The sequence below is a fragment of the Pinus tabuliformis genome, chromosome 8 (assembly GCF_031772625.1).
Source record: "Pinus tabuliformis cultivar Carrire ecotype Pingquan chromosome 8, CPIR1, whole genome shotgun sequence".
Lineage (NCBI taxonomy): Eukaryota > Viridiplantae > Streptophyta > Pinopsida > Pinales > Pinaceae > Pinus > Pinus tabuliformis.
The window spans coordinates 1,905,684,076-1,905,711,364 of NC_142294.1; the positions used below are offsets into that span (position 1 = coordinate 1,905,684,076).

The window sequence follows — 27,289 nt, forward strand, 5'->3', positions numbered from 1 at the left end:
TTTTCTTTTTTAGCAAATTTCCTCTTGGTTTCCCGTATCCCGTGGCCTTGTTTCTTTGAGGAGTAGTTGTTATGGTTTGAGGTCTTTTAATAGCATTTAGTTTATGCTATTAGTTATATACTAATAAATTTTTATTTTAATTAATAAAAGAAAAATAATCTTGAAATCAATCTTTGTTAATATATTAATTTAACACTTAAATAAACAATTAATAAGATTATATCATTAAAAAAAAAAAAAAAAAAAAAATAAATTAAATTAAATTTCTTTCTAACCCTCAATTCACTCTAATATTTATATATTTATAGTTAATATCTTTTATAACTAAATATTAAATTAAAATTAATTTATTTTAATATATATTTTTAATTAATTTACTTTAATATATATTTTTAATTAATAGTTTATAAAATAGTTAAAAAACCTCTATATTCATATGGCTCTTTAACTTTTAATATAATGAGAACACAACTAAATATCTATTTAATAATCAAATTAAATTAACTTATTTAATTTAATTAATAATCTGGATAACAATCTATGGTAATATGCTGATAAACAATTAATTAAATCTTTTCTAACCCTTAATCACTCTAATATTTATATATTTATATTTGGTCAAGTAACTTTTATTACTAACTAGTAATTTAAAAATAATTTATTTTAATATATATTTATATATTAGTTTTTTTCCCGTGGAGAAAAAGCTTAATTTTCATTAATTTCATAAAATTACATGTTGTAGATGCTTAAAGCATATGCAGAAGTGTGGGCAGAGCCACTTACAAAACAATACTCCAAATGAAGTATTCCAGAAAAGCCCTCAGACAGGGTAGCAAACAAATGGGTATGTAAACCCTAGCAAATCTGCAGAAACAGTGCCCAAAAAACCCCAAAAGGCCAATATTGGGCCACGGAAATAGACCTATAGAGGATACCCATACCCATTACAAAAAACAACAAATAAGAGCAGAGGTGCAGCACCAAGAAAGAAGCATCTTCAGCTCAGACCCGGCACCGAACCACCACAAGCGGATAAAAGCTCCTGAGGAGGGAAAACGAGAACAGTCAGCTCTAGATCTGGTGGCCCAGACAAGTAGGAGAGGCACGAAATGAGGAAGAGAGCAGCCAGGGTAGCCACTCCTCCCCCGCCCCCTCAAAACTCTCCTCCTGAAGCAGACGAAACCAGAGGTAGAAACAAAACTGCCCCATACTTCCTCAGCAGCCTGCAGAAACCCCAGCAAACCCAACCATGTTGTAGCGGCACGAAACAATGTAGAGACAGACACCTCCACACCCCTGTTCCCTCAACGCTCCAAATAATAGCAGTGGATAAGCCAATGAGCGTCCAAAACAGCACCATCTGCCGTAGCAAAGGAACACATCCGGTCCCAACCAGAGCAGAGGCCAGACCGGGGACAGAGGCGGCTAGGGTAGCCTCCTCGCTCCTGCGCAGTGAAAAACCTAAAGACCAAAAATTACCCCGCTCCTGCTCCGCAGCTCAGTTCAAAAACGCCAAAGGCCTCCTCCTTGGCTTGTCTGCCAAAGCAGAACAACACTGAAGGGATTCGAGCTGCAGACCTCAAAAACCTTCAAATCACGGACTCTCGCCTCAGCCCTGTCCCTTTAGTTGAAAACGAGATTGTGGGTCTGACCTGTTCCTTCAGCTGAAAATGAAACTCAAAATTGCCCTCACTATCAGCCTCGCTCCACGCGCAAACCCTCAGCGCTCACGCTCCTCCCTCAATGCTCCTTTTATATATATTAGTTAATCCTTTAACGTTTAAATTTAATAAGAATATAAGTAACTTTCAATTTAATGATCAAATTGATTTAACTTATTTAATTAAATAAAGGTTATGCCCCTAGTCTAGTCCAACTAACCGTTTCCCAGTCAAATTTAGCCATTAGTCAATTTAGCCATTACCTGGTCAAGATTTATAGCTGTTGGATGTTCTGCTCTGGCTATTTAACATGCAAAGCCAGATCTGATTCTTCAACTTGTCCTGACGATGAACCACATTGGTTTGTTTGAAATGCGTTGACAAATGAAATATCATTTGATTTATGGCGAAAAATCTCTCATAATTGATATGGATCACAGAAGCCTCAATTCAACAACCTTTGATCAACAGTAGAGGGCCAAGAGGCTGACGCAAAAGCAGCAGAGGCTAGCAGAGCTGACGCTGGGATGTAGATGCAGCGCTGAGGAATTTTTGTGGGGCAAACTGGGAGCTGAGAGGCAGAGGCATAACAGAAGAGGGTGACGCAATCCCTCGAGGTTGATGCAGTTCCAGAGAGAAGCTTGGAGCAACTTTCGCTGTCCAGCTAAGGAACTGTTAAAGTTGTTGTGGGATCAATCATCTGTTTTCTGATCAGCCGGAATATCTGTCTCCGAGGAGAGGTACTTCTGCCAAGGAAATTCTCTGAAGGGTGAGCCATTTCTGGCACCCTAGTTGTATTCAGAAAACCGCATAATAATAAAGCCCTCATATCTGTTGCACCGGTTTTCCCGCATGGGGTTTTTCGAGGGATTATTGTCCAAAAATATTGGTGTCCCTTGTGTGATTGTCTCTGTTATTTCAGTTGCTGATTTGTATATGAGTTAAGGCTGCAATTGTGTTTATTTCAGTATTTATATTTATAAATAAATTGTTAATGGAAAGAACAAGTAGGAGATAATAAAACAGATAATGGTGTAGGGATTTCTGATGTGTCAGACTTAGAAATTTCAACACTAATAAAAGGGATACACCTTGGGATGATGGTAACTACAACCACAACAATTTCAGGGGAAACAACAATCAAAGAAATGGCAAGTTCAACAACAAAGGAAAAAAGAATTCTCCCGCTACTCAACATGGAAATGGTCGACCTCCCAAAAGATTAAGAAACTCCAGGTACGATGAATATATTGTTGTTGATAACAAGCAAAAATAATCTTATCTTTTATCTGCCCTTTGTACTGCCTCTTCTTTGGACACCTTGGGAAATTGGTTGATTGATAGTGGTGCCTCAAGGCACTTCACTGGGTATAAGGAAGCTCTTTCAAATCTGATAGAAAATGATACAAATTTGGAAATTATCCTTGGAGACAATGCCACCTATCCCGTGAAGGGAGTTGGGAATGTTGCTCTTCAATTGAATCAAGGTAACGCCATTCATCTACAAGAAGTACTATATGTACCCGATCTAAAGAAGAACCTGGTATTTATCTCGACAATGGAGGTTAAAGGATTCAAGGTGGCATTCATCGATGGGAAGGTACGTGTTTGGAATAGAAATTTCAAAGAAGCATTTACTCTTGGATTTAGGGTTGATAGCCTATATCAAGTTGGAGGAAGTCCATTGGGAGCTATGTCTTGCGACACATCTCTTCAATCCGAATTATGGCACCGGAGGTTTGCTCATCTACATTATGAGGCTCTACCCGATGTGAGGAAGATGGTGACAGGTATGCCTGAATTTAAAGTAGAACATGAAGGTGTTTGTTAGGGATGTGCCGAAGGAAATCATACAAGGGGACCTTTCCGACATATTGCAATTGGTTCATTCTGATCTATCTAGTATGATGTTCGTGACATCTTTAGGAGGATATTTATATTATGCTATCTTTGTGGATGATTTCTCTCGCAAAACTTGGATATATTTCTTGAAGAAGAAGGACGAGGTATTCTCATGATTCCGTTATTTCAATGCCTTGGTCGAAAATCAAACCGGGAAGAAGATCAAAATACTGAGGACCAATAATGGAACCGAATATGAGTCAATTGAGTTCAATGACTATTGTAGAGAAGCTGACATTAAGAGGGAGATTACTACAACATATACTCCTGAGCAAAATGGTGTTGCTGAAAGGAAGAATCGTTATATTATAGAAGCCACTTATGCCATGCTTCATGATCAAAGCCTTCCGAAGTTCCTATGGGGAGAAGCTACCAACACGGTCGTGTATGTTCGAAATAGATGCCCACATCAAGCATTGGACTCCATAACTCCTGAAGAAGTTCTCACCAGTAAGAACCCTGATGTTTCTCATTTTAGAATTTTTGGTAGCCCCGTGTATTTTCATGTGCTGAAAGAAAATTGAAGCAAATTGGATGCATCTGGGAAGAAAGAAACATTTGTGGGCTACAATGAAACTTCAAAGGCATCTAGAATCTATGTGCCTATTCAAAGAGAAGTGGAGATAAGTCATGATGTTATCTTTGATGAAGATGCTGCCCTTGGAAAGATTAGTAACCTTCCTATTCCAAGAAAGGACAAAGAAGCAGATTCAGGAAAGTAGGGAGTACCGTAGGATGAGCCGATGCTCGATGTTGAAGGACCAATGGATCCCATTAATCCACCTCCTCATGAGCCCTCCTCCTTAAAAGGGAGACCCTCATGGCTTAGGGAAACTCTCGAAAATGTCGAGAGACATGTTGCACCAAGAGGGACATTTCATGGAAGTAAGGAGCCGAATAGGTAACTTAACTGCCATGAGCACCATTTTTCAATCTGAGCCTTGCACGTTCAAAGAAGCTGTGAAGCACCAAGTTTGGAAGGACGCTATGAACGAAGAGTATGAGTTGATTATGAAGAATGATGTCTGGGATGCGGTCCCTAGACCCAAGGACAAATCCGTTGTCACCTAAAAATGGCTCTACAAGATCAAGCATGGAGCTGATTGAAGTGCTGAAAAGTTCAAGGCCATATTTGTTGCTCGAGGCTTGTCTCAAAAGGAAGGTGTGGACTACTATGAGATATTTGCACTTGTTGCTCGATACACCACCATTCGCTCGATTATAGCCCTTGCTACCTCGCAACGATGGAATCTACACCAGATGGATGTCAAGATCGCCTTCTTGCATGATTGAATTAAGGAGGAAGTCTATGTTGGGTCCCTATAATACTAGTGATTACCCCATTACTATTGTAGTTATACCCCTTATTTATATTGTTGTGCCCCTATTACCCCCATGTTGTTATTTCTGTGCCCCATAGAATCCCTCTATTGTTATTTTTGTGGCTTTATATTATTATTGTTAGGTCGGCTGGATTATATTGTGACTCCTTAGACTCCTATATATAGAAAGGAGGTTTTGTCATTTGTATCATCCAAGAATTGTTCATTTATGTAATGTAAAGGAGGTTGCCCCCTCAAAGAGGCTGAATTCTAAGGCGTTGATCTATCTTTTCTTGCGCTGGTTTCATAACATTTGGTATCAGAGCTTTGGATTCTAGGGTTTCGCTGCTCCAAACAGGTCAGCGTGGCATTTTCGCTATAACTTTTTTTCTGTGACGTTTCAGAAGTCGCAAAAAAAAACCCATTTGAGAAGAAATCGCGCTGAACCTTGGGTCCGAATTTCAGAGCTTTTCGCGCGATATTTGCAGAGATATGATCTGAGGAAGTTGGTCTTTTTGCAGACTCCTGAATTACATTCAAAACAGGTGACCTGGGGAAAATCGTCATAACTTTCTCTCTAGGGATTGGATTGAAATTTCGTAAGAAGGTACAGAAAGAGGACGGACTGTAGTTTCTTGTATGCGTGTTTCAGATCCAAAGGTTGAAACAGTGACTCGTGGCACGTCGTACAAGTTCGCTCTACTGAACTAGTCTAAAAGCAAGTCACTGTGGGAGATTTCACATAACTCTTCCTTGGAGAATCCAATTTGGGTCAGACTTGCGGCATTGGAAAGAGGACGCGGAAGGCTACTATAGGTCGCAATTTCAGAACTGGATGATCCGAAATTACAGAGACACATCAGATTCAATATCAGGCTTCTATAAAGTGAAAAAAGGTGTGTAGTATTTTTTAAATTTTTGTGTAAGCTTGGTTTAACGGAATTCAAAGGGCATAGTAAAGCATTATTATCGGTAACTGATGCCCCGAGGAAAGAAAATGCAAACACCTAGTAAGGAACCTGAAAGCTCTAGCATGACTCATGAAGAAGAGGAAGAAATGCTACATGATATATCAAAATTACAAGAACAAGTGCAACAAATGTCATGCTCACAAAAGCTAACAGAAGCTAAGATAAATGGAGTGGAATCTAAGATAAATGGCGTGGAATCTAAGATAAAAGGCATGGAAGCTAAGATGGATGATTCGAAGACAGATTTGAAGAGAGACATGGCAGATTTGAAGATAGATTTGACAAATTTTCTACAAGAAATACTTACTAATGGTGAAAAGGTTGTAAAGGAAACTCATGATGTGAACAAAAGTAATGTTAATCATGATTCCATAGACTCTAATGTTGGATCGAAGACCCACCATATTCCAAAAATTGATATGAGGAAGTTTGATGGCAAGGATCCCGCCACATGGATATTACAGATGGAGCAGTTCTTCGATCTCAATAATGTGCAAAACACACAAAAGGTACGTATGGCAACTGTATATTTGGAACCAAATCAGTTTGTATGGTATCAATGGCTTTGCTCTCGTAAAAAATCTATCACTTGGGCAATTTTTACGGAAGAATTGATAGCACATTTTGAAGATACAAAAAGCAACACTTTTTTTAGCCAATTGATAAGTCTCAAACAAAAGGGTTCAGTAATGGAGCACATTGAGGAGTTCCAAAAATTGAACATAAGGGTAAAAGATATTCCAGAGGAGCATAGGATTGATGTGTTCATAGGGTCTTTAAAGGATAATATCCAACATGATGTTCGCCTTTGGGAACCTGATTCATTAGAGAAGGCATTCAGGTTAGCAAGAAAAATGGAAAGCAAAATTATGGCAACCAGGAAGCATACCACTCACAACTATAAAGATGGAAGTGTTGTTGCCCCTAGTCTTCCACAACCTATAAGGTTGACACCACAACAATTGGAAGAAAAAAGAGCAAAAGAGCTTTGTTATAGTTGTGATAGCAAATACACTAAAGGTTATAAGTGTGCTGAGAAGAAATTATTCTACATAGATTGTGAAGAGGAAGAAGAAAAGGAGCAAGAAAGGTCAAAAGAAGAAGATATACTCTAGGAACAAAGCCTAGATGAAGAACAAATAAATCCGGCCATATCTTGTAATGCATTGGCGGGAATTACCACTCCTCAAACCATTAAGATAGAAGGACAAATCAAGAAGAAAAAGGTAATAGTGTTGATTGATTCAGGAAGCACCCACAATTTTATTCATTTTAGGGTAGCAAAAGAATTGAATTGCTTCCTATATCCAGCACCAGAGTGTCAAGTGATGATTGCAAATGGAGGAACAATAAATTGCTTTGGAAGGTGCCATAATATCAAGCTATCCATGGGAGAATATGTATTGACTAGCCCAATGCTTTCCATTCCAATGGGAGGTGCTGATGTGGAGTCCAATGGCTACTGTTATCACAAAATCACTACTGAGGGCTGCAACCAAGTAAGATTTCATGTAACTATTTCAACCTATCTTTAGACCAAAGATTAGCCTCTTTGATCAAAGAGGGCTCTCTCACAACTCTTGATAAAATCCTTCAAACACTAGATGGCTAACTCTTTATTCACTTATGAAAGCATAACTGGTTGGAAACACATCAAACTGGCTCTCATTGGGCTATGGAGTCTATAATATTAAGTAAACAAGGAAAACACAGTGATCTCATGGAAATCAAGGCTCTTAGCATTACATGTCAAACATACTCCACCAAAACATAGCTTGCTGAATACACAGGAAGTCAGAGCATATAATTATGAATTCTGAGTGATTGCATTACAACAAGACTATAAAAGAACATAAAGTATAAAACACCATCACTACATTTGAACATGACAATCCTTCGAGAATCTTGAGAAGAGAATAACTCTGTTTTACTATTACTGTCAAAAAAGGTCTTACAATGGCCCAAAACAACACTGTTTTTCTATAAAGTATCCAACCTTTTTTACATAAAAGTTATTCCTATATATAGCCAATCAAAACACTACTGCATGAGACTCCTCAACAAGCATGAAGGGAGCTCGGAATTTTGACATTAATGATCTTAACTATATCATAAACAAACTAATTGATTACAAGAGATATGGTGCTACGAAAACAGAGGACTCCATCACATTGGCACTTTAAGTCTTTCTCCTCGTATACTTTGCTGCGTTCTTGGAGCTTGCCACCTGTAGCATTACAATAATAACCAAACCAAACTGAAAGCAGATTCAATGTATGAACAGCTTCGGATGCCTGATGCAAAGATGATTCATCAACCAATAAGAAAATGAAGCCTATATTCACGGTTGCTGCCTCCCATCGGTGTTCATGTATTAATGATCCAGTTTCAAGCCATTTAATCCTTGGATAATCCCGTGTAACTGAAGAAAACTCATGATCTGGCCATCCCATAACTAGACAAGTGTATCACTTAACACCTCAGCAGCTCTATCATAACCCTAAAAACTCGGACATAAAGTGAAACTTTCAACAAAAGACAAAACTTCACCTTTTCTTCGAATATTTACACCTGGCATCCTTTTTTAAATATCTGACTGACCTTCTATAACCTCCATGCTGGCATTAAGTCATCTCTTTAAATATTTGCTGACCTCAGCATTCAAACTCAAGTTTTCAACATAACCAGTCATCTACAGCAGTTTCGTAGCGCGCTACGAAACTGCTGTAGGTCATCAAAATTAAATACATGAACCTTAAAGCAACAATAACTCAAGTCTGTGATTTCTTCAGTCATTCTATACAGGTGTAAGGACATCAAAAAGTCTCAAAAAGCTTTAAAAAGACGATGGCCAAAATATATCAAAATTTGGAAAACACATTCCTCCTTGAATCATTTAGCTAGTTTGTCTAGCTTTTCTTTCAGGCTGATGACTTCTTCCTTCAACTTCTTGTTCTCTGCTCTTAGACTTGCATTCATTTGTTTCATAATCTTTGCCTGCTTCAGAGCTGGCACTGTCCATACATAGGCATCAGATACTGAGCTAGCTTGACTGATCAAACTTGTTTTACCTTTCATTACAGCTTTCTTATAGCTTGTATATCTTACTGCCTTTTCTTTAAAAACATTTTGAACCTGAGGTATTTCCTTACTTGCTCCAGCTTGTTTCTTAATGGCAATCACATTTCCACTTTGACTGATAACAACCTTATTATCCTTGTTCTTGTTTTTAGCTGCTTGGATTATTTCAGAGAAGATTTCAAGTGCCTCTGTCCTAGGCATCTCTGAAGGTGCTTTCTCTTTCTGAGCTTTTTCCACTTCTTTCATTTGCCTTCTAGTCATTGGTCTGCGTGGTTTAAAGGCATACTCTTCACTTGGTTCTTCAAACTTTAACCTTTTAGAAGCCTTTGACTTCTTAGAACTTTCAGGTGAGGATTGTGTTAGATCAATATGCATTGGTGATACCAATTGATCTTGCTCAAGTTCAAGTGGTTCAATTTGGATTGGATGATCTTGCTCTAATTCAATGGCTTCAAGTAAGTCATTTAAACTACCCTTTGAAATAGGACTTTCTTCCACAGGGGCTGACTTTCCTTTTTCTTTGCTTAGCTGGCCTCTAGTTCTCACCCTTGAAACCCTTTCAACTTCACTGGATTTAGTTTCATCTTTTCTTTTGTGAGTCTTCTGTTTTGATGACTGAGGTGTTTCCTTAGGAGATGACTTAGAGGTTTCCTTTTCAGATACTCTAGATGATTTTGAAGTTTTATCTACTGATGCTTCAGGTGTTTCTTTAACTGCTGGCTTAGGAGTTTTCTTCATTGATGCTTCAGGTGTTTCTTTAACTGTTACAGACCTCTCTGATTTCTTTGTTTTAGCTTTGGGCTTCTTATGGTCTGTTATTTCTCTCCTAATTTCAGCCAAAGTAGTTTCCTCACTCCTTTCTTCTCTTTCTCTTACAGGTAATGGAGTGAGGCCCGTTTTACTTGGGAAACCGGCCATAAACACAAATGAATCCCAGTCTTTACCAATTTTATGTAGGCTATCCAACACCAGCAATTTAACCAGACCATGATGAAAAAGAGATGTTTCATAAGCATCTTTCTTTAACTGAATCTTATCACACATCTTGCTAATACTCCTGAACAAGTAAAAAGGTATGTCTATTGAACTCTTACCAGTGAAGTGTAACAGCAGCTTGAAGTGGTATGAGTAGACTTTGTTGTACCTACCCTCACATGTCAGGTACTTCTGGATACATGTCAATAGCATAGCATAATTCTCCTTTAGATAGCTCCTTGGGACAGCTTTAGTGAGATCTTCATCTACATAAGGTGCCTTCAAGAACTCCTTACACGGACCCATGTCAAACTTGAAATTCTTGAACCACTCTTGGCCACCCCTCGGGATTTCTGTGACAGTAGAAATGACTTCAGGGGACACCGGAAACTCCAACATGGCCACCTTCGAATTCAGTCCAGTGAAGTTCAATGCAAATGCCTTGGTCACTTCTGCATGTCCACCCTTTAATTTTTCACAAAATCGCCAACAACCAGCACTTCGAAATGCCTTTGCTACCTCCTCATCTCTGAGAGTTACATCTAACCCCTCCGGCTTTGTTCTCACACATTTACCCGAACGGTGTTCCTTTCTTTCCATGCTTCTTTGAGTATTTTTACACAAGGGAATGACGGTGGTTTGCAGCACGAAAACAATCTTTAGCTGTAGAGAGCAGGCTCGCTTGCAGTAGTCCGTTTAAAACAAAGCTCAGGCTTTTCATAGAGCAAAAACATTCATATGATATGAAGAACTCATTATGGAATGACCACCCCCTATAACGTCCTCCAAACTGACACACAACTATATGACTTCGGACCTTATGGCAAAATAATGGCTAATCATGACATAGAAAGGGTGTGAAAAGACAATCATGACCGGATTTGTGACTCACTACTCTCGGATTAGACATTCAGAGAAAAACGCTGCAAAAAACCCTGAAACTCCGATTTCGTAGCGCGGGCAGTTCAAATTTAAGAGGATGCGCTACGAAATCGCTGACAAACAGAGCGCTACGAAAACACGCAAACATTATTTCGCAGCAAAACTGACCAATCACACCCGCGCTGCGAAACTGCGCAAGTACCAAAGACATCATACCCGCGCTGCGAAACTGCGCAAAGTACCAATGACATGACATGACATAACTAACAATGATGGAGGGTGTCTAATGATCTTGCCTTTACACGAATTCTCATCCACAACTCTTGAATTTCAAATTTGAAATTGACATCAACTAACAAACCTATTTACAAGACCTCAATACTTTATAAAAACTTATGGACAATCTTATATACATGAACTATAGTTCCTAGTGATAACAGCTACAATCCTTGGGTACAATAGCTTTTAATTTTCAAGAACTTTTCATCAAATTTTCTACGGAAGGAAAGGAAGTTGAATTAAGGGGTATTGCAGGGAAACCAGGAAAGATAATCAGCTCTAATGGTATGACAAAGCTTCTAAAAAAGGAGCAAAGAGGTGTAATTGCACAATTATGTTCGCTAGATGTTTCCACATCGGAATCATCTATTTCTCCAGATCTCCAAAAAGTCCTGGACAATCATTCCAAGGTATTTGAGACTCCCAAAGGTCTCCCACCTATGCGTGATCATGATCATGCTATTCATCTGATTCTAGGAAGTGTTCCTCCAAACATCAGGCCGTATAGATATCCCTATGTCCAAAAAAGTGAAATTGAACGTATGGTTGCAGAAATGCTAGAGGCTGGTATAATTCAACCAAGTCAAAGTTCTTTCTCTGCTCCAGTAGTATTGGTGCACAAGAAGGATGGATCATGGCGCATGTGTCCGGATTATAGGGAGCTCAACAAGCTCACTATTAAAGATAAGTTCCCCATTCCTGTCATTGATGAATTACTGGATGAATTGCATGGATCAATTTACTTCACCAAGTTGGATCTTCGTTCGAGATATCATCAAATCAGAATGAAGATTGAAGACATTCCGAAAACGACATTTAGAACTCATGAGGGTCATTATGAATTTTTGGTCATGCCTTTTGGCCTTACTAATGCACCTTCAACATTTCAAGGTTTGATGAATTCAATTTTCAAACCATTCCTTAGAAAATTTGTGTTAGTATTTTATGATGATATACTAGTCTACAACAAGTCTTGGAAGGATCATGTTGAACATGTTGACAAGGTGCTACAACTATTGGAGGAGAAACAATTATATGCAAAAAGATCCAAATGTTCCTTTGGAGTCCAGGAGGTGGAATATTTGGGTCATATTGTATCTCATGAAGGAGTTAAGGTAAACCCTAGCAAAATTAAAGCCATTAAGGAATGGAAAATCCCCACATCCATAAAGCATCTGCGAGGATTTCTTGGGTTGACAGGTATTATCGCAAGTTTGTTAAGAATTATGGGAGAATAGCAGCACCTCTAAGAACATTATTGAAGAAAGATGCATTTTCATGGACTCTGGAAGCAACAAAGGCCTTTGAACATCTTAAAGAGGCAATGTGCCAAGCACCGGTCTTAGCTACACCGGACTTCACAAAAACCTTTATTGTGGAATGTGATGCTTCAGGAAATGGAATTGGTGCTGTTCTAATGCAAGATGAAAGACCCATTGCTTTTGAAAGTCGTCCAATCAAGGGAAAGTTTTTAGGCAAAGCTATTTATGAGAAGGAAATGTTGGCAATACTCCATGCACTTAAGAAATGGCAACCCTACTTAATGGGAAGACACTTCAAGGTAAAAACGGATCATGATAGCCTTAAATACTTTTTAGAACAAAGATTATCCTCTGAAGAGCAACAAAAGTGGGTCACAAAGATGTTGGGTTATGAGTTTGAAATCATCTACAAAAAAGGGAAGCAAAATGTGGTGGCAGATGCACTCTCAAGAAAGGATGAGGATGTGGAAGCATTGTTGTGCGCCATTTCTATTATCCAACCAGATTGGATAAAGGAAGCAAGGGAGGAATGGAAGAATGATGAAGAAGTGTGGGCACTTATTCGAAAGCTACAACAAGATTCTAGTACGTCTGATACATTTAGCTGGCAAAATGATTCATTATGGTACAAAGATCGGTTATACCTCTATAAAAATTCCCAGCTAAAACAAAAGATTCTTATGGAATTGCACACTTCTCCCTTAGGAGGGCACTCAGGATTTTTAAAAACTTACCACAGGGTTAAGAAGGAATTTTTTTGGGATGGCCTTAAATCAGACATTCAAAAGTTTGTGGCGGAATGTTTGCTTTGCCAACAAAATAAAGTTGAAACAATTAAGACACCGGGTCTATTACAACCTTTATCCATTCCAAGCCAACGTTGGGAGGAGGTTTCAATGGATTTTATCACAGGTTTACCCAAGTCTGAGGGAAAGAGTGTCATCATGGTGGTAGTTGACAGACTTACCAAGTATGCACACTTTTGTGCATTATCACATCCATTTAAAGCCAGTACAGTTTCTACTGCATTTATGGAAACAGTTCAAAAGCTACATGGAAACCCAAAGATTATTGTAAGTGACAGAGATCCCATTTTCACTGGAAATTTTTGGACATAATTATTTTCTTGTCTTGGTACTCAGTTAGCTCATAGCTCATCTTATCATCCTCAATCTGATGGGCAAACTAAGATAGTAAACAAATGTTTGGAAGGATATCTTCGTTGCTTTGTATTTGATAAAGAGACACAATGGGTCAAATGGTTGCCTCTGGCTGAATGGTGGTATAACACTTCCTTCCATACAACAACACAAATGACCCCATTTATGGCACTTTATGGGTATCAACCACCATCCATCACATCATATTTAAGAGAAAATTCTAAGGTTCAGGCAGTGGAACATCACATCGAACATCAACAACAAGTCCTCCAACTCTTAAAGGATAACCTCGTGTTGGCACAAAATAGAATGAAACAACGGGCAGATCAACATCGCAGTGAAAGAAGTTTTGATGTAGGTGATTGGGTATTCCTACGGCTACAACCATATAAGCAAATGTCCCTAAAGCAAGCTAAGAAAGATAATAAATTATCACCAAAGTATTATGGTCCGTACAAGGTGTTGCAAAAGATTGGTACTATGGCATACAAATTGGAGCTTCCTGCAGCTTCTCGATTGCACCCAGTTTTCCATGTTTCATGTTTAAAGAAGGTTATAGGTGACAAGCTCCCAGTTCAAACAATATTGCCAAAACTTGACGAGGAAGGAAAAATTATATTGGAACCGGAAGCAGTCACAGAAACAAGAACTCGACAGCTACGAAATCGATCAATTTCAGAGTATCTTATCAAGTGGAAGAACTTATCCGCTAAAGATTCCACATGGGAGGATGAGAATTTTATGCAGAAGTATCCAGAACTACTCAAGCGTTGAGGACAACACTTTTTTGAAGGAGAGGGGCATGTTGGGTCCCTATAATACTAGTGATTACCCCATTACTATTGTAGTTATACCCCTTATTTATATTGTTGTGCCCCTATTACCCCCATGTTGTTATTTCTGTGCCCCATAGAATCCCTCTATTGTTATTTTTGTGGCTTTATATTATTATTGTTAGGTCGGCTGGATTATATTGTGACTCCTTAGACTCCTATATATAGAAAGGAGGTTTTGTCATTTGTATCATCCAAGAATTGTTCATTTATGTAATGTAAAGGAGGTTGCCCCCTCAAAGAGGCTGAATTCTAAGGCGTTGATCTATCTTTTCTATCTTTTCTTGAGCTGGTTTCATAACAGTCTATGTAGAAGAACCTGAGGGGTTCGAAGTTCAAGATTGTCAGTCACATGTATGCAGGTTGAAGAAAGCCCTCTATGGGTTGAAGCAAGCTCCTCGAGCTTGGTATGAGAGGATCAACAACTATCTGATGAAGCTGGGATTTACAAGAAGTGAAGCTGATCCAAACCTTTACTTTAAGGTTGAGAATGATAAACCTCTCATCTTGGTACTTTATGCGGACGCTCTCTTTCTGACAGGTGCAGACCCTCTTATTCATTAATGCGAGAGGGAGTTGGATTCCGAATTCGAGATAAAGGACCTAGGATTGATGCATTACTTCCAAGGGTTGGAGGTCTGGCAAAAGCCAAGTGAGATTTTCCTTTCTCAACGAAAATACATCATGAAGCTGCTTGAAAGATTTGGGATGGTGGCCTACAAGTTCGTGACTACTCCGATGGAACTTAACTTCAAGAAGTTATGCAGAAATGTTGCTTGGCTCGATTTAGGAAATCCTTCTGACTCCTGAGTATCGTCAACTTGTGGGGGCCCTGATGTTCTTGTTGAACTCTCGTCCAAACATATGTTTTGCAGTGAATACATTGAGTCAGTTTATGGTTGAACCTCATCACATACATTGGATTGTTGCCAAGAATATCTTGAGATATCTCTGGGGCACAATCACTTATGGACTGGGATACGTTTTCGGGAATGTGAGGCTCCATGGTTACTTTGATGTTCACTGGGCTGGCAGTGTGGTGGATTGCAAAAGCACATCTGGATGTTGCCTCTCTCTAGGTTCTGGTTTGATATCATGAATGAGTAGGAAGTAGAAGTCGGTTGCCTTGAGCACCGCTGAGGCTAAAAATATTGCTTCTAGTATGGTCTCTTGTGACGTTGTTTGGTTGAGGAAGCTCTTTAATGAGCTGTTTGGACATGTGCTGGATACCACCATGATCTATTGCGACAACCAGAGTGGGATTCGTCTTTATGAGAATCCCGTGTTGCATGACCGCTCCAAGCATATTGATATCGGGTACCACTTTATCCGGGATATGGTACTAGGGGGAGCAATGTGACTCCATCATATTGGGACTGATGATCAGGTCGTAGATATTCTTACGAAGCCCCTGGGGAAGGTCAAATTCTTAACCTTCCGTGAATGACTTGGAGTCGTGGAGAGACCTTCTTATGAGGGTCCTGCATGAGATGGATGTTGAGTTCTGGGAGCTCCGAGGGGCTTGGGGTACTTCTTGGAGCAATGAGCGACTATAGGGTGAGTGGTCACCTTCCCTTGTGATACCCCATGTTAAGATATGCATAGGATGAGTGGTTCACCTTCTCCTATGGCATATGAGCAGGATGAGTGGTTCACCTTCTCCTGCCTACACATCCTACCCATGCAGTCTGGGACTCATGGGAAGTACCTCTCATCTGGCCAATGAGTAGGGAAATGAGGATAGGAGAAGGTGTAAGAAATATCTAATTTTTAATATATATATATATGTGTGTGTGTGTATATTTTAATAAAATAATATATAACGTATCCGAATGTGTCCTGTTCCGGGGGGTCAACGTATTTGTATTTGACACTCGAATCCCTGTGTCCGTCGAATCTCGTATCCCCATGTCAGGTGACTTAGGTCAGGAAGAATCAAATATCACTTTGTTGGCATGGATTCTCCCTCTTTGATGAACTACATAAGAATAGGTATCAACACTGGTGGAAGCTGGGTCAAGAAGGTCATCTATTACTTATTCAACAAGGTCAAAAGTCAAGGATTCTTGGCTGCTCTTATAGGTTCTCTTAATGATGACAATGCATGGATCATTGATAGTCAAGCATTGAGACACATAACAGAAGAAAGTAAACAACTTCATACACTATCAAAGGAGCCATCTTCTCATGTAATGGAATTGGGTGACAACAAAAGCTATGCTGTTGGAGGCCTAGGATCAACATCGTTGAAGCTGGATAATGGATCGAATCTGCACCTCAACAATATTCTATATGTTCTAGACTCTAGCATCGATAAAGCTAGGGTTATTGGAGTTCGTGAAGGAAGTCTTTATAGGGTCATTACACCACCTCCTCAAGCTTTGGTTCATATGGAAATAAGTCCCATTGAGATGTGGCATAGGAGGTATGGTCATCTACATGATAAGGTCATTCCTACTCTTAGTCAACTGGTTCATGGTATTCTTAATATGAAGCTGGATAATGAAGGTGTGTGCAAGGGATGCTCTTTGGGAAAACATACAAGAAAGCCATTTCATAATAGTTAAACTAGGTCTAAAGAGATATTAGACCTCATCCATTCTGATGTGTGTTGGCCCATGTCTGAAAAATCACTTGGAGGCGACGTTGCGGGAAACACTGGGCCTGAGCTCGTTTTTGGGCAGAAACGATACGGAAACACATTTGGTACAACCTAGATATGCGTTTCATGCCGTACTTCCATGTTTCACATAGGGGAAACGTGGCCCGGTACGTCGTGAAACGTGTTTCCAGGGCGTACAACCACATTTCAATGATAAAGTGACTTTTTTTTTGTTTTTGTTTTTTTAGCTATTGAAGATTGGAAACAATTTTATTTTGAGTGGGGCAGCCTAATGTTCAAGCCTATGGCACTAGTGTTGATATGTAGTTGATGGTAATGTTAAATTCTTAAAGTAAAAGTGATATTCTCCTTTATCTTTCATTTTCATCCTTTACTTAAATTTTATCATTACCATGAACTGAGTCTGGATGTTTGAGAGTGGTTTCGCACTCATTAGATTTTATATGGAGAAAGTAGAATTTTAAATCTCACTCAAAATCCAACATACTTATCATTTTTTCGTGATTTCAGGATTGGGGGGATTGTAATGTTTCCATTGGATTTTGTCATGTACTAGGGTATGGAACTTGTATTTAATCAAGAGAACCAAACCCTATATGTAGGGGAGACTCCCAATGATCAAGAGCACATAGGGTGCTAGGGTATGGAACTTGTATTTATTCAAGAGCACTAAGGCCATTCGACTATGCCGGAGGAGACTCCCAATCAAGCACGTGAAAATAAATTAGAAATTTCTCGTGGGTGATTTTGGATATTGCTATTTTTCCTTGAGTGATCATTCATGAGTAAATGTGATGTAAATTTAGAGATTTATAGTTTATGCATTGACATTGGACAATTTAATCATAATGTAATAAATTATAATGTATCATGTATGCTTTATGATTGCACATATTTCTTAAATGTCCTAATATCTATATATATATAGCGTTTCCCTGTTTCCAAAATTTGGGGGGATCACGTTTCGTACCAGTACCGTTTCCCCATATCGTGCAACTTAGCTTGGAGGTCATCTCTACTATGTGACATTTATTGATGACCATTTTAGAAAGACATGGCTCTACCTTCTCAAAACAAAAGATGAAGTATTTGATAAGTTCTAGGAGGTTAGGGCTGAAGTGGAAACCCTAACTGAAAGAAAGATAAAAACCCTAAGGTCTGACAATGGTGGGGAATACAGTTCTAAGAAATCGATTGCATCTTGATTAGGAAAACATCTGCTATATCCTCAAGGAGTTTGAAGAGAGCCACCCAAGGTAAGGTTTGTCAAGACACAAAGTTATGCCTTAAACTACAATATATTGATATCTTTATATTAAAGCTTTATTCGTTTGACAATCTATTACTAACATTGTTATGTCTAGCTATATTGAATCATAACGATTCTTGTTTTTGGGTGATTCGTCACTTGATAAATCTACCCACCCCACTCATATTCTTAACTGATTTTGTAGAACCCTAGATAGGTTCTGGAAAACCCTAACCTAAGGGTATGCTAATATGAATAACTGAAAACCTAAACTGCTTAGGGTTATTGAGAAATGCTATTTGAAGTTTTTGTTGATAATGTCATGTTTGAGATTTTGGTATGACCAGGAAGACCTAACTTGTTAGGATTGAATGATAAAGTATAAAATCCCAAACTTTTGAAATATTGGCAATGTCGGGTTTGCTATGTTTCTACATTGAAACCCTAAAGCTTTGGTGGGATGTCTAAGTAAGACCCTTATAAAGTCTTAGAAATGATTTCCTTGGTATGTGTGTGTTTGTCTGATCAAACCTTAGTCTAATCAAGTTTGTTATATGTCTAATGTCTATTGATTTTTGTGAAGTTGGGTTTGTCTAACACATGATATGAAATGCCTTTGCATGATGATAAAACCCTAGGTATATATATATATATATATATATATATATATATATATATATATATGATCTATATGCATATGTGTCCATTTTGGTCGAAACCCTAGCTTGGTCTAGGTCAATGTATGTTTAATGTATTAATGTTGTCGGACATATGATATGCTTATGCATGGGAATGAATTCCTAGATACATGTGTTGACCTAGTTATTGATGATCATAAGTCTTAAGATATAATATAAGCCCTTGTATGAGATTCTAGGATAATGATATTTGGAAATCTAGGGTTTTGCAACTAAACTCTAGTAGGAATTAAATTCTCTGGTATGTGGGATATAACAATTTGGGATCTATTTAATGATTGTTGAGATTGTGGAAATGGAATCTAGGGTTTTGGAGTTAAACCTTAGTAGAAGTGAAAATATCTGTTGTATGATGACAATATGATAATTTGAGATTTGTGTAAGATTGTTGAAATCTGAGTTTTAGTTGGGATTGATGTTTGATTGAAAATCTAGGGTTTGCAACTAACCCTGGTGGAAGTTGGTTATGTTAATCACTAAGCTGTGATTTGTTTTGATTGATTTGTTAAGAGGGGGTCTAGATGAAATCTCCCTAGGTTAAGAGGGAGCTTGAATGGAAGGAATCTCCCTAGGATAAGAGGATGGTTGAGAATATTCCTTGTATAGGAATGATTAGATCCTCTCTGTTTAAGAGGGAGTGACATATATGATTCTCTGCTTCATGTGTCATGCACTAGACCAGGACTAACAATCGTAAGTTTTAGTGAAGGCCATGAGTAGGAGAAGGAAATTGGAGAATGCATTTTGAGGTGCTGCTGAAAGAAGGAAAGTAGGATCTGATTGAAGAATATGTTGCTGCATATGAAGTAGGAAGAAAAATGTATGATTGAGGAATCTTTTGTCAAAGATTCAGTTGATAGTCCTACTATGAAAAGTTGAGAAGTAACATCAAGTTGTTTGGAAGACCCCAGAGGTTTGTATTTGATTATGTACATATGAAAGTATTATTGATTGGGGTTGTGTTTGTACAAGTGAATCTCTCGAAGGTGTTGATAGCATGCTGGTTACCAATCAGTTTGATTGGGAGAGATTGGTTATCCTTGATCTTCTGGATCTAGGAGAATTGAGACTTTGTGAGTGAAGCATTGCTTGGGAGGAGATCTAGCCGACCCTTTGTGTTGATGTCTAGGTCCCGAAGTTGGAAAGGTGGTGTTGGTTTTTTGAGCTCTGTTTTTGGATACAAACTTGGATCTCTAGGTTGGTGATTAGCAAGTAATCCTGATGGTACTTAGAGGGGCTGAAAGCTTGAGTCCACCTTATTCCCACATGGATAGATTTCCCTGGTAAGGAATCTATTCCATGGCATTGCGATGCCTAAATTATTGAGAGACCACATGGATAGGTTGCCCTGGTCAGGAATCTAGTCCATGGCATTGCGGTGCCTAAAAGTTCTTCATGGTTCATATAGTTGAGATCTTCCTTGTAGTTGTATATGATGAATACCTCCCTAGTTAAGAGGGAGTGTTGGAAAATGTAACTAGGTTCGGTCTTCATTTAATGTATTTGGGTCATCTTGTAATATACTTGTTAAAAGAATATAGAAAATAATTTTTATTATTATTATTGTGACTTATTAAAGCATGGGTTTCATGCATGGGTCACCATGTTTTAGGTCAAAATTCCCATTGAGGACTTCTAGGATTTATTCTGAGTCAATAGAGTCATTGCAATTTTAAAGAGACCCTTCTTAGGCTTTTGAATCATGTAAAAAGGTTAAGTATTGAGTCAAATGTAATTTATGTATCCTCCACATCAAGTCGGCCCAGAAGAGATCGAGTCAACCTAAGGACACTTATTCGACCTCACATGGAGCCTATAAATACAAGCTAGTCAAAGTTATTTGGAGCATTACATCTCAAGCTAGTTCGATATCTCAAGAGTAGCTGGGGAAGTGCGAAGTCTGTTGTCGGAAAGCCAAAAGAAGTGTGAATTTGGGGAAGTCTAAGGAGAAGAAGAAAATCAAACTTTTGGTGCCTCTTTCTCTCTGTTTCGTGCCCTAGATTGGGAGATCGAAGTCTTCCAAGTTTCACAATTGCCGGAAGCTGCTGCTTAGTCGAAGTTGCTGGAAAGGGGTTGAAGATCTGAGAGGCTGACTTGGTTTAGAGGGAAGGTCTGGTCTTTGTCTAGGGTGAAGAGTCTCAAAGAATACTATTGAAAGGAAGAATTTCATGACTGGGTTTTCCCCTCGAAGGGGGTTTTGCCCTGGCATAGTGCCTATATCTTGCATTTCTTGTTTTGTGATCTTCATACACCAATATGGTAATTGCTTGATGAAAGATAAGATAATAAAGAAGTAAAAGAAGCCAACACACTCACAAGTAATTATCAAGAAAGGAGAATCAAACCCTAATATAACTACTTTGATTTTCCAACAGCCCAATCTATACCCCGAATGCACTATAAATAGGCGCAGGAAGGAGCATTTCAAGTCATTTGCTCAAGCAAATTCAGATTTGTTTAATCAAGTGAAGAAAAGGAGGACTTATGAGGTTTGTACCTCATGAACTAGAGGTGTCGAGGAGCTTATTTAGAGAGACTTCGTGGGAAGGATTTTTGGCACATTTTCGAAGGGTTTTCGCTTATTTTGGAGGATTTTTCGCACACTTTTTGAAGGTTTTAGTCTTAGCGAGGGGCCTGTTGAAGCCGAGTTCTGCTGATAAGGAGGCTGAGTTCAAGGATCATTTGTTGAGGGAACTTCTGTAACTAAGAAGGTTGTGTTTGTGAAATCGAGTGCTTGTGTGAAGGACAGAGGTCCAACTGCCAGGAGGGTAGACTTTCTTTGACTAATATTGACTCTTGTACAAGCTTTGGTGTTGATAAGTCAGGGAGTTGGTGTTGATAAATCGAGGAGTTGGTGCTGATAAATCAGCGGATTGGTGCTTCCTTTCAGTTGGTGTTGATAAATTTGAATGTACTCTTTATAAATATATTAAGAAAATAATTCTGTGGTTTTCTCTTGCTTTGAAGTTTGGGTTTCCACGGAAAAATCTCTGTGCTTTGCTTTATATGTGTGGATGCATTTACAAGTTTTTGATGTTAAAAAATTGTTAATACTGATTCACACACCCCCCTTCAGTATTTTTGGATACTCCAACATAGGCATTACCATTTCGATACTTTTTGTTGTTGTATCTTTGAGTCTTATAAGTGAATATTAAGATGATTAATTTCCTTTCTGTTCTTTGTAGCATGTTTGTAGCATTGCTGATGATGTTACATCTTGTCACTTTTTTATTAGACCTGCTTTTAAGAAACATGCCCAGAGGCACTGCACGACATAGAGCAGATTTCCTTTGGCTTAAGCATCAGGTTTAGGGGGTCATTATTTTACCAAATTTTCTTGAGAAGTGCACCAAACATCTTTTCTTCAAAAATCACCCCATTTAGGTTGGGTAGACAACGATGAGATTGAAATCTCAATTGAAGGCTAATTGTTTGTTGACCTCATAACCATTGCCTTGTTGGCACTGTGCCACGTTCCATTTATAGTGATTGCCATTATTCTAGAAGTAGAATCTTGATTGGAGCAAACAAATGCATGTTTTGAGTATGATTGTGGTTTGTTACTACTTTGGAAAGCATATTGTTTGAGGTAACGTTTTGCGGAAAAGCATTGTTTTATAAGAATATGCATCTTTAGATCATCTATCATCATTCCAAAAGCAAGTCGTTGTTAGAAATAAATTGGATATTAAATTTTTTATTTGTTCTTCTTCTCAGTTTGTGATGAATTTCCATCATTCCTAGCTGATTGTTGATGGTTTAATTTGTTCTTGGTTTATCTGTTTGGGTCAACAAAGATTTTTGAGATCAGATTTGTAACATTTAGTTTTGAAATGCACCCTATATTACTGAATGAAAGAAATAAGTACATTATTTTGTAACTTTACAATTAGCTTTTGTGTCTTTCATTGTGTCCAATGTTGTTTGGATCTTGTATAGGTCTGCGATTAATGACAATGATGAATGGCCTTCCAAATTCTCGAAAGTTTTTGTGGAGGTAGGTGGTGCTCTATTTTTCCCATTAATTTAACAAGTTATATTTTGAAGAGAAGTTTAGCTGATCACAATGTTCTTCTGTATGGGGGCTTTTGCTTCACGATTTGTACTATTTTGCTAGAGTTTTTTACGAAGTCCTGATATAGCCCATTTCAATTATTTGATTCATTATTTGTTTGTATAAAGCATTCTTGAAATTACTACGATAATTTGATACATCTTATGTTTTAGTACATCCTATGCATCTCTATAAAACTACAACAATAATACATGCATAATCTTATGAGCATAATTTGAAAGTCAATAACGTTTGGATTTGAGTGGTAAGACTTATTTACCTTGTGCACCATTTCCATGATGTCTGTTTAATGAACAACCAAAGTCTTAGATTCACGTCAACAAGTGAATTGGTTAGGCTTGAGTGTAAGAGTTCAATTCAGACTTGACAAATAATGACAAAGGAAAAGCCCATTCAACTCGAACTTGAAAAATAACAGCAATATAAAAGCACAAAATGTTGATTTAAAAATTTTCATTAATTTTCAAATTTTCAAATTCCATACATTGCATAATATCAATAAAAATTCCAAATGTTTTGATGATATCATGAATTTATATATTACAAAATTGTTGAAATTTCCAGCAAAAATGGCTTTTAGCGTAGACAGAAATTTCACATCTTAACTAAAGGTCTCCTTGATCTTAGCCCTGTGAATTTTCAGCCTTAGGGCTGTTATGTAATATAAACAAAACAACAGCAATAGTTGGCAATATTCCATCTCTAAACAACTGCATTCCACTAGGCAATTCAAAACATAAGATTTCAATGTGTTCCAATAAGTTTCAGCCGTCTAGAGCAATTGTATCTTGCATATAACAGATCTGAAAACAATTATAACAGCCCTAGGTACAGCAGAAAATCTGCCCTTGTATTCTTCAATTATAATGTTAACTTACTTATCACATTCACCCTTAACTTATGTCAAATCAGCAAGACATATAGTGCTAGAAATTACAAACCATGAAGAGTATGGATCATTGGAAATCAAATTGCAATTTACACAAGTATTGGACAGCTGGAAACTTCATTAATATGCATAAAAATGAAGTTCATGTACATACCATTAGCTCTTTTATATGAAATCCTGTCGGCCCTGTTATCTTCCAAGTTCTCACTTGGTGTAAAAGTCTCTGAAGCATATGTTAGGAGATCCCAAGGGTCACTTGGGCAATCTACCTCTGTTGCCTCGACAGCTTTGTTTTTCTCTCATTTTAGACTAAATGGATTCTAGCCTAGGGGGGCTTCGTTATGGTCAATTAAGCTTGAACCATTGTAGATTTTGGAGGGCAAAGAAACCTAGTTTTGTTTCTGCTTTAGGTTTATAATTATTGATGTATTTTGCAGATTTAAACCAGATTTCAAACAGCCTTTTATAGTTCATAACAAACAAGGCTAAAAATGGGAAAGCTAGCAAAGCATTGCCAACTAAAATTTGTAGATTTTATTTTAAAAGCACAAGCCAAATTGTAAATATGTTTATGTGATATTTCTTGCTATAATTTTCCTATTTACATCAGAAAGTTAAATGCTTCTTCTAAGAATACAAATCAGCAATGAAAGAAGGCTTTAAAGAGTGTGTCACCTAGGTTTTTTAGGTTAGAAAAGATCATTTTGCAACAAATGGATTTGCAATCTAATTTTAATGATTATACTTGATGAAATCTCAGATTTAAATCAAACTTAAAAATGCTTTTTTTCAGATTTATAAACAAGCACTAAACTAGGGCTAAAACAAGCAAGTCAATTTAGGGTTTTAAGACAAAATCAGCAATTTGCTTGAAAGTAAAGAGCCAAACATATGATCTGATTTCTAGATCTAAATGGCTCCTAAATGCAATATGATTTAGGACTTTTTATTGCTTTAAATTACAGAATTGTTAAAAGAGAATAAATGTCATGTCCCCAATTAATAATTTTGCTAAGGGAAATTCTCAATTTTGTAATTTTGGCGATTAATATAGTATGCACTAAACTAGGGCTAAAACAAGCAAGTCAATTTAGGGTTTTAAGACAAAATCAGCAATTTGCTTGAAAGTAAAGAGCCAAACATATGATCTGATTTCTAGATCTAAATGGCTCCTAAATGCAATATGATTTAGGACTTTTTATTGCTCTAAATTACAGAATTGTTAAAAGAGAAAATAAATGTCATGTCCCCAATTAATAATTTTGCTGAGGGAAATTCTCAATTTTGTAATTTTGGCGATTAATATAGTATGCATTAAACTAGGGCTAAAACAAGCAAGTCAATTTAGGGTTTTAAGACAAAATCAGCAATTTGCTTGAAAGTATATGATCTGATTTCTAGATCTAAATGGCTCCTAAATGCAATATGATTTCGGACTTTTTATTGCTCTAAATTACAGAATTGTTAAAAGAGAAAATAAATGTCATGTCCCCAATTAATAATTTTGCTAAGGGAAATTCTCAATTTTGTAATTTTGGCGATTAATATAGTATTAGATAAATAAAACTTAGGAGAAACAAGTTGCGGAGATGTTAAGTAATTTTTTGGAGAAAAGGCAAGGTTGGGACTTAAGAAAAAAAAAATTAAAGTAAAGATAAGCTATGGAGGTTACCAAAAAGGGAAATCGAACCATGGGAAGAATCAAACCATGGTATCAAAGCATAGTGTGAGAGAAATCAAACCATGGTATGAGGAAGGGAAAGCAACAATAAAAGGAAGTCTAGAGCCTCATTTTGATCATTCTACTTTGGCATTTCATTTCTCATTTTGGAGGGTTTGCTTGAGCTACTTAACCAAGTCAACTAGTGTTGTTTAGAGTAGGGATTTCCAAGCAGAAAATCCCAACTCTCTTTTGGTGAACCTAAAGTGTCACCCTAGGAGAGAAATTTGGAGCTGATTGGATATTTCTTTTCCTAAATTTTGTGAACCATTTTATCTCTACAACAGGTGGGACAAATTTTTTAGGAGGACGTAGTTGTGGAATTCGTGGCATCTTAGAGAGCTAGCATTGGTGGATTCCGAGGCTGGATATTTGCAGAAAGTTTCCTCAGTGGAGAATGAGTTTTCTTGGAGATTATCAGAGGCAAAAAACACTGCTATCAGGAGGGCCAAATTTTTGTCATTATGGTCTACATAGGGGTTTTTCTAGGCCATATACAATGCATAGATTGAAGTGGAGATTTTGTGCAGGAGTTGAGCTGGGATTTCTTGTTCTTTTCCAGAGAAATTTGTAGAGGAAATTCCAGCGAGGGAGGAAATTGGAGCTAATTTGCAACAGATATTGTTGGTAGGACACAAGACCCATTTGTTGAGAATTTCGTCCAAATTTGGGTATTTCTAGGTTAGCTGGAATTAGCCCAAAAGATTTGTGGGTTTTTGTGGGTTTTATAGGAGGCCCCGGTTAATTTGGTAGAATTTTCTGAGCACTTATGAGTGCCAAAACAAAGTGTTGAAGCCAACCAACAACAACAATATTTCCAGAGCAGGACGCAGTTAATTGGGGAAGCCATTCTACCACTTGGGTCGGTGAGATTTTGCTGGGTTTTGTTAGTTGGGGTGTGAGGAGCCTTTCTGTAATTTTTCCTAATTTTTGGGGCAGTTTTGAGGGTTCATTTCACAGTTTGACTCCGACAGCAGCAGCAACAACAACAACAACAACAACAAGAAGAATTTATGCCTAGTGCATTTGGACAGATTGAGCCATTTCAACTAGAAATTTTACGTAGATTCTCACCTGGGTATTGCATGCTTGCAGCAACAAGCCTAGGTTCTATCATTCCACTCCATTGTACTTAGTTCCAACTTGAAATTTAATAAAATGGCTTAGCACTTTGCCTTGTTTCTGTGGTGTACTAATTTTTGTTTGCATGGTGAAATTTTAAGGGTTGTAGCTAGTGCATATATCAGTAATTGCTGTTAATTTTCCAATTAGGAACATTACAGTGGTATCAAAGCATGATCTTGGCCCACTGTGGGGAAGCTAGCAAGATCATGGAGGTTAGACATGCATGTACAATGATTGGTGAATTTATGGACACTCCAATGATGCAAAAGGGAAAGAGTACACAGGGGATCATCAAGGGGTTGGTGAGGCAAAACCAATAGGTCCTAGAGGGGATGCAATAAATCATGGGAATGTTGATACATAACCAGTAGAGAAGCCACACACATGCACGTGCAGTTCCACAGAACAATACCCATGGCCAACCTAGCCGACCTACCATGCCTCATATCTTGGATGTACCAGAAAAGGAGAGGAAACCAATCACCTTTGCAGGTTTGATGAGGTCCTTGTTGGATAGGATTGATGAGTGTGAGTCGTTGGAGCCCAGGATTAGGAGTGCTCTCTCGTTTGAGGAGC

The 27,289-nt window shown here is 37.9% G+C and overlaps 1 protein-coding gene across 2 annotated transcripts in view; it reads left to right on the plus strand.

The window, feature by feature from the left end:
- MMH-1 (MUTM homolog-1) overlaps positions 1 to 27,289 on the plus strand; it is a 318,479-nt gene that overhangs the window by 134,119 nt on the left and 157,071 nt on the right. For both annotated transcript variants that reach the window (XM_089374736.1, XM_089374735.1), the window contains exon 3: positions 22,844 to 22,901. In XM_089374736.1, the coding sequence (XP_089230862.1) occupies positions 22,844 to 22,901 (58 nt within the window). The remainder of the gene's footprint in view (positions 1 to 22,843; positions 22,902 to 27,289) is intronic.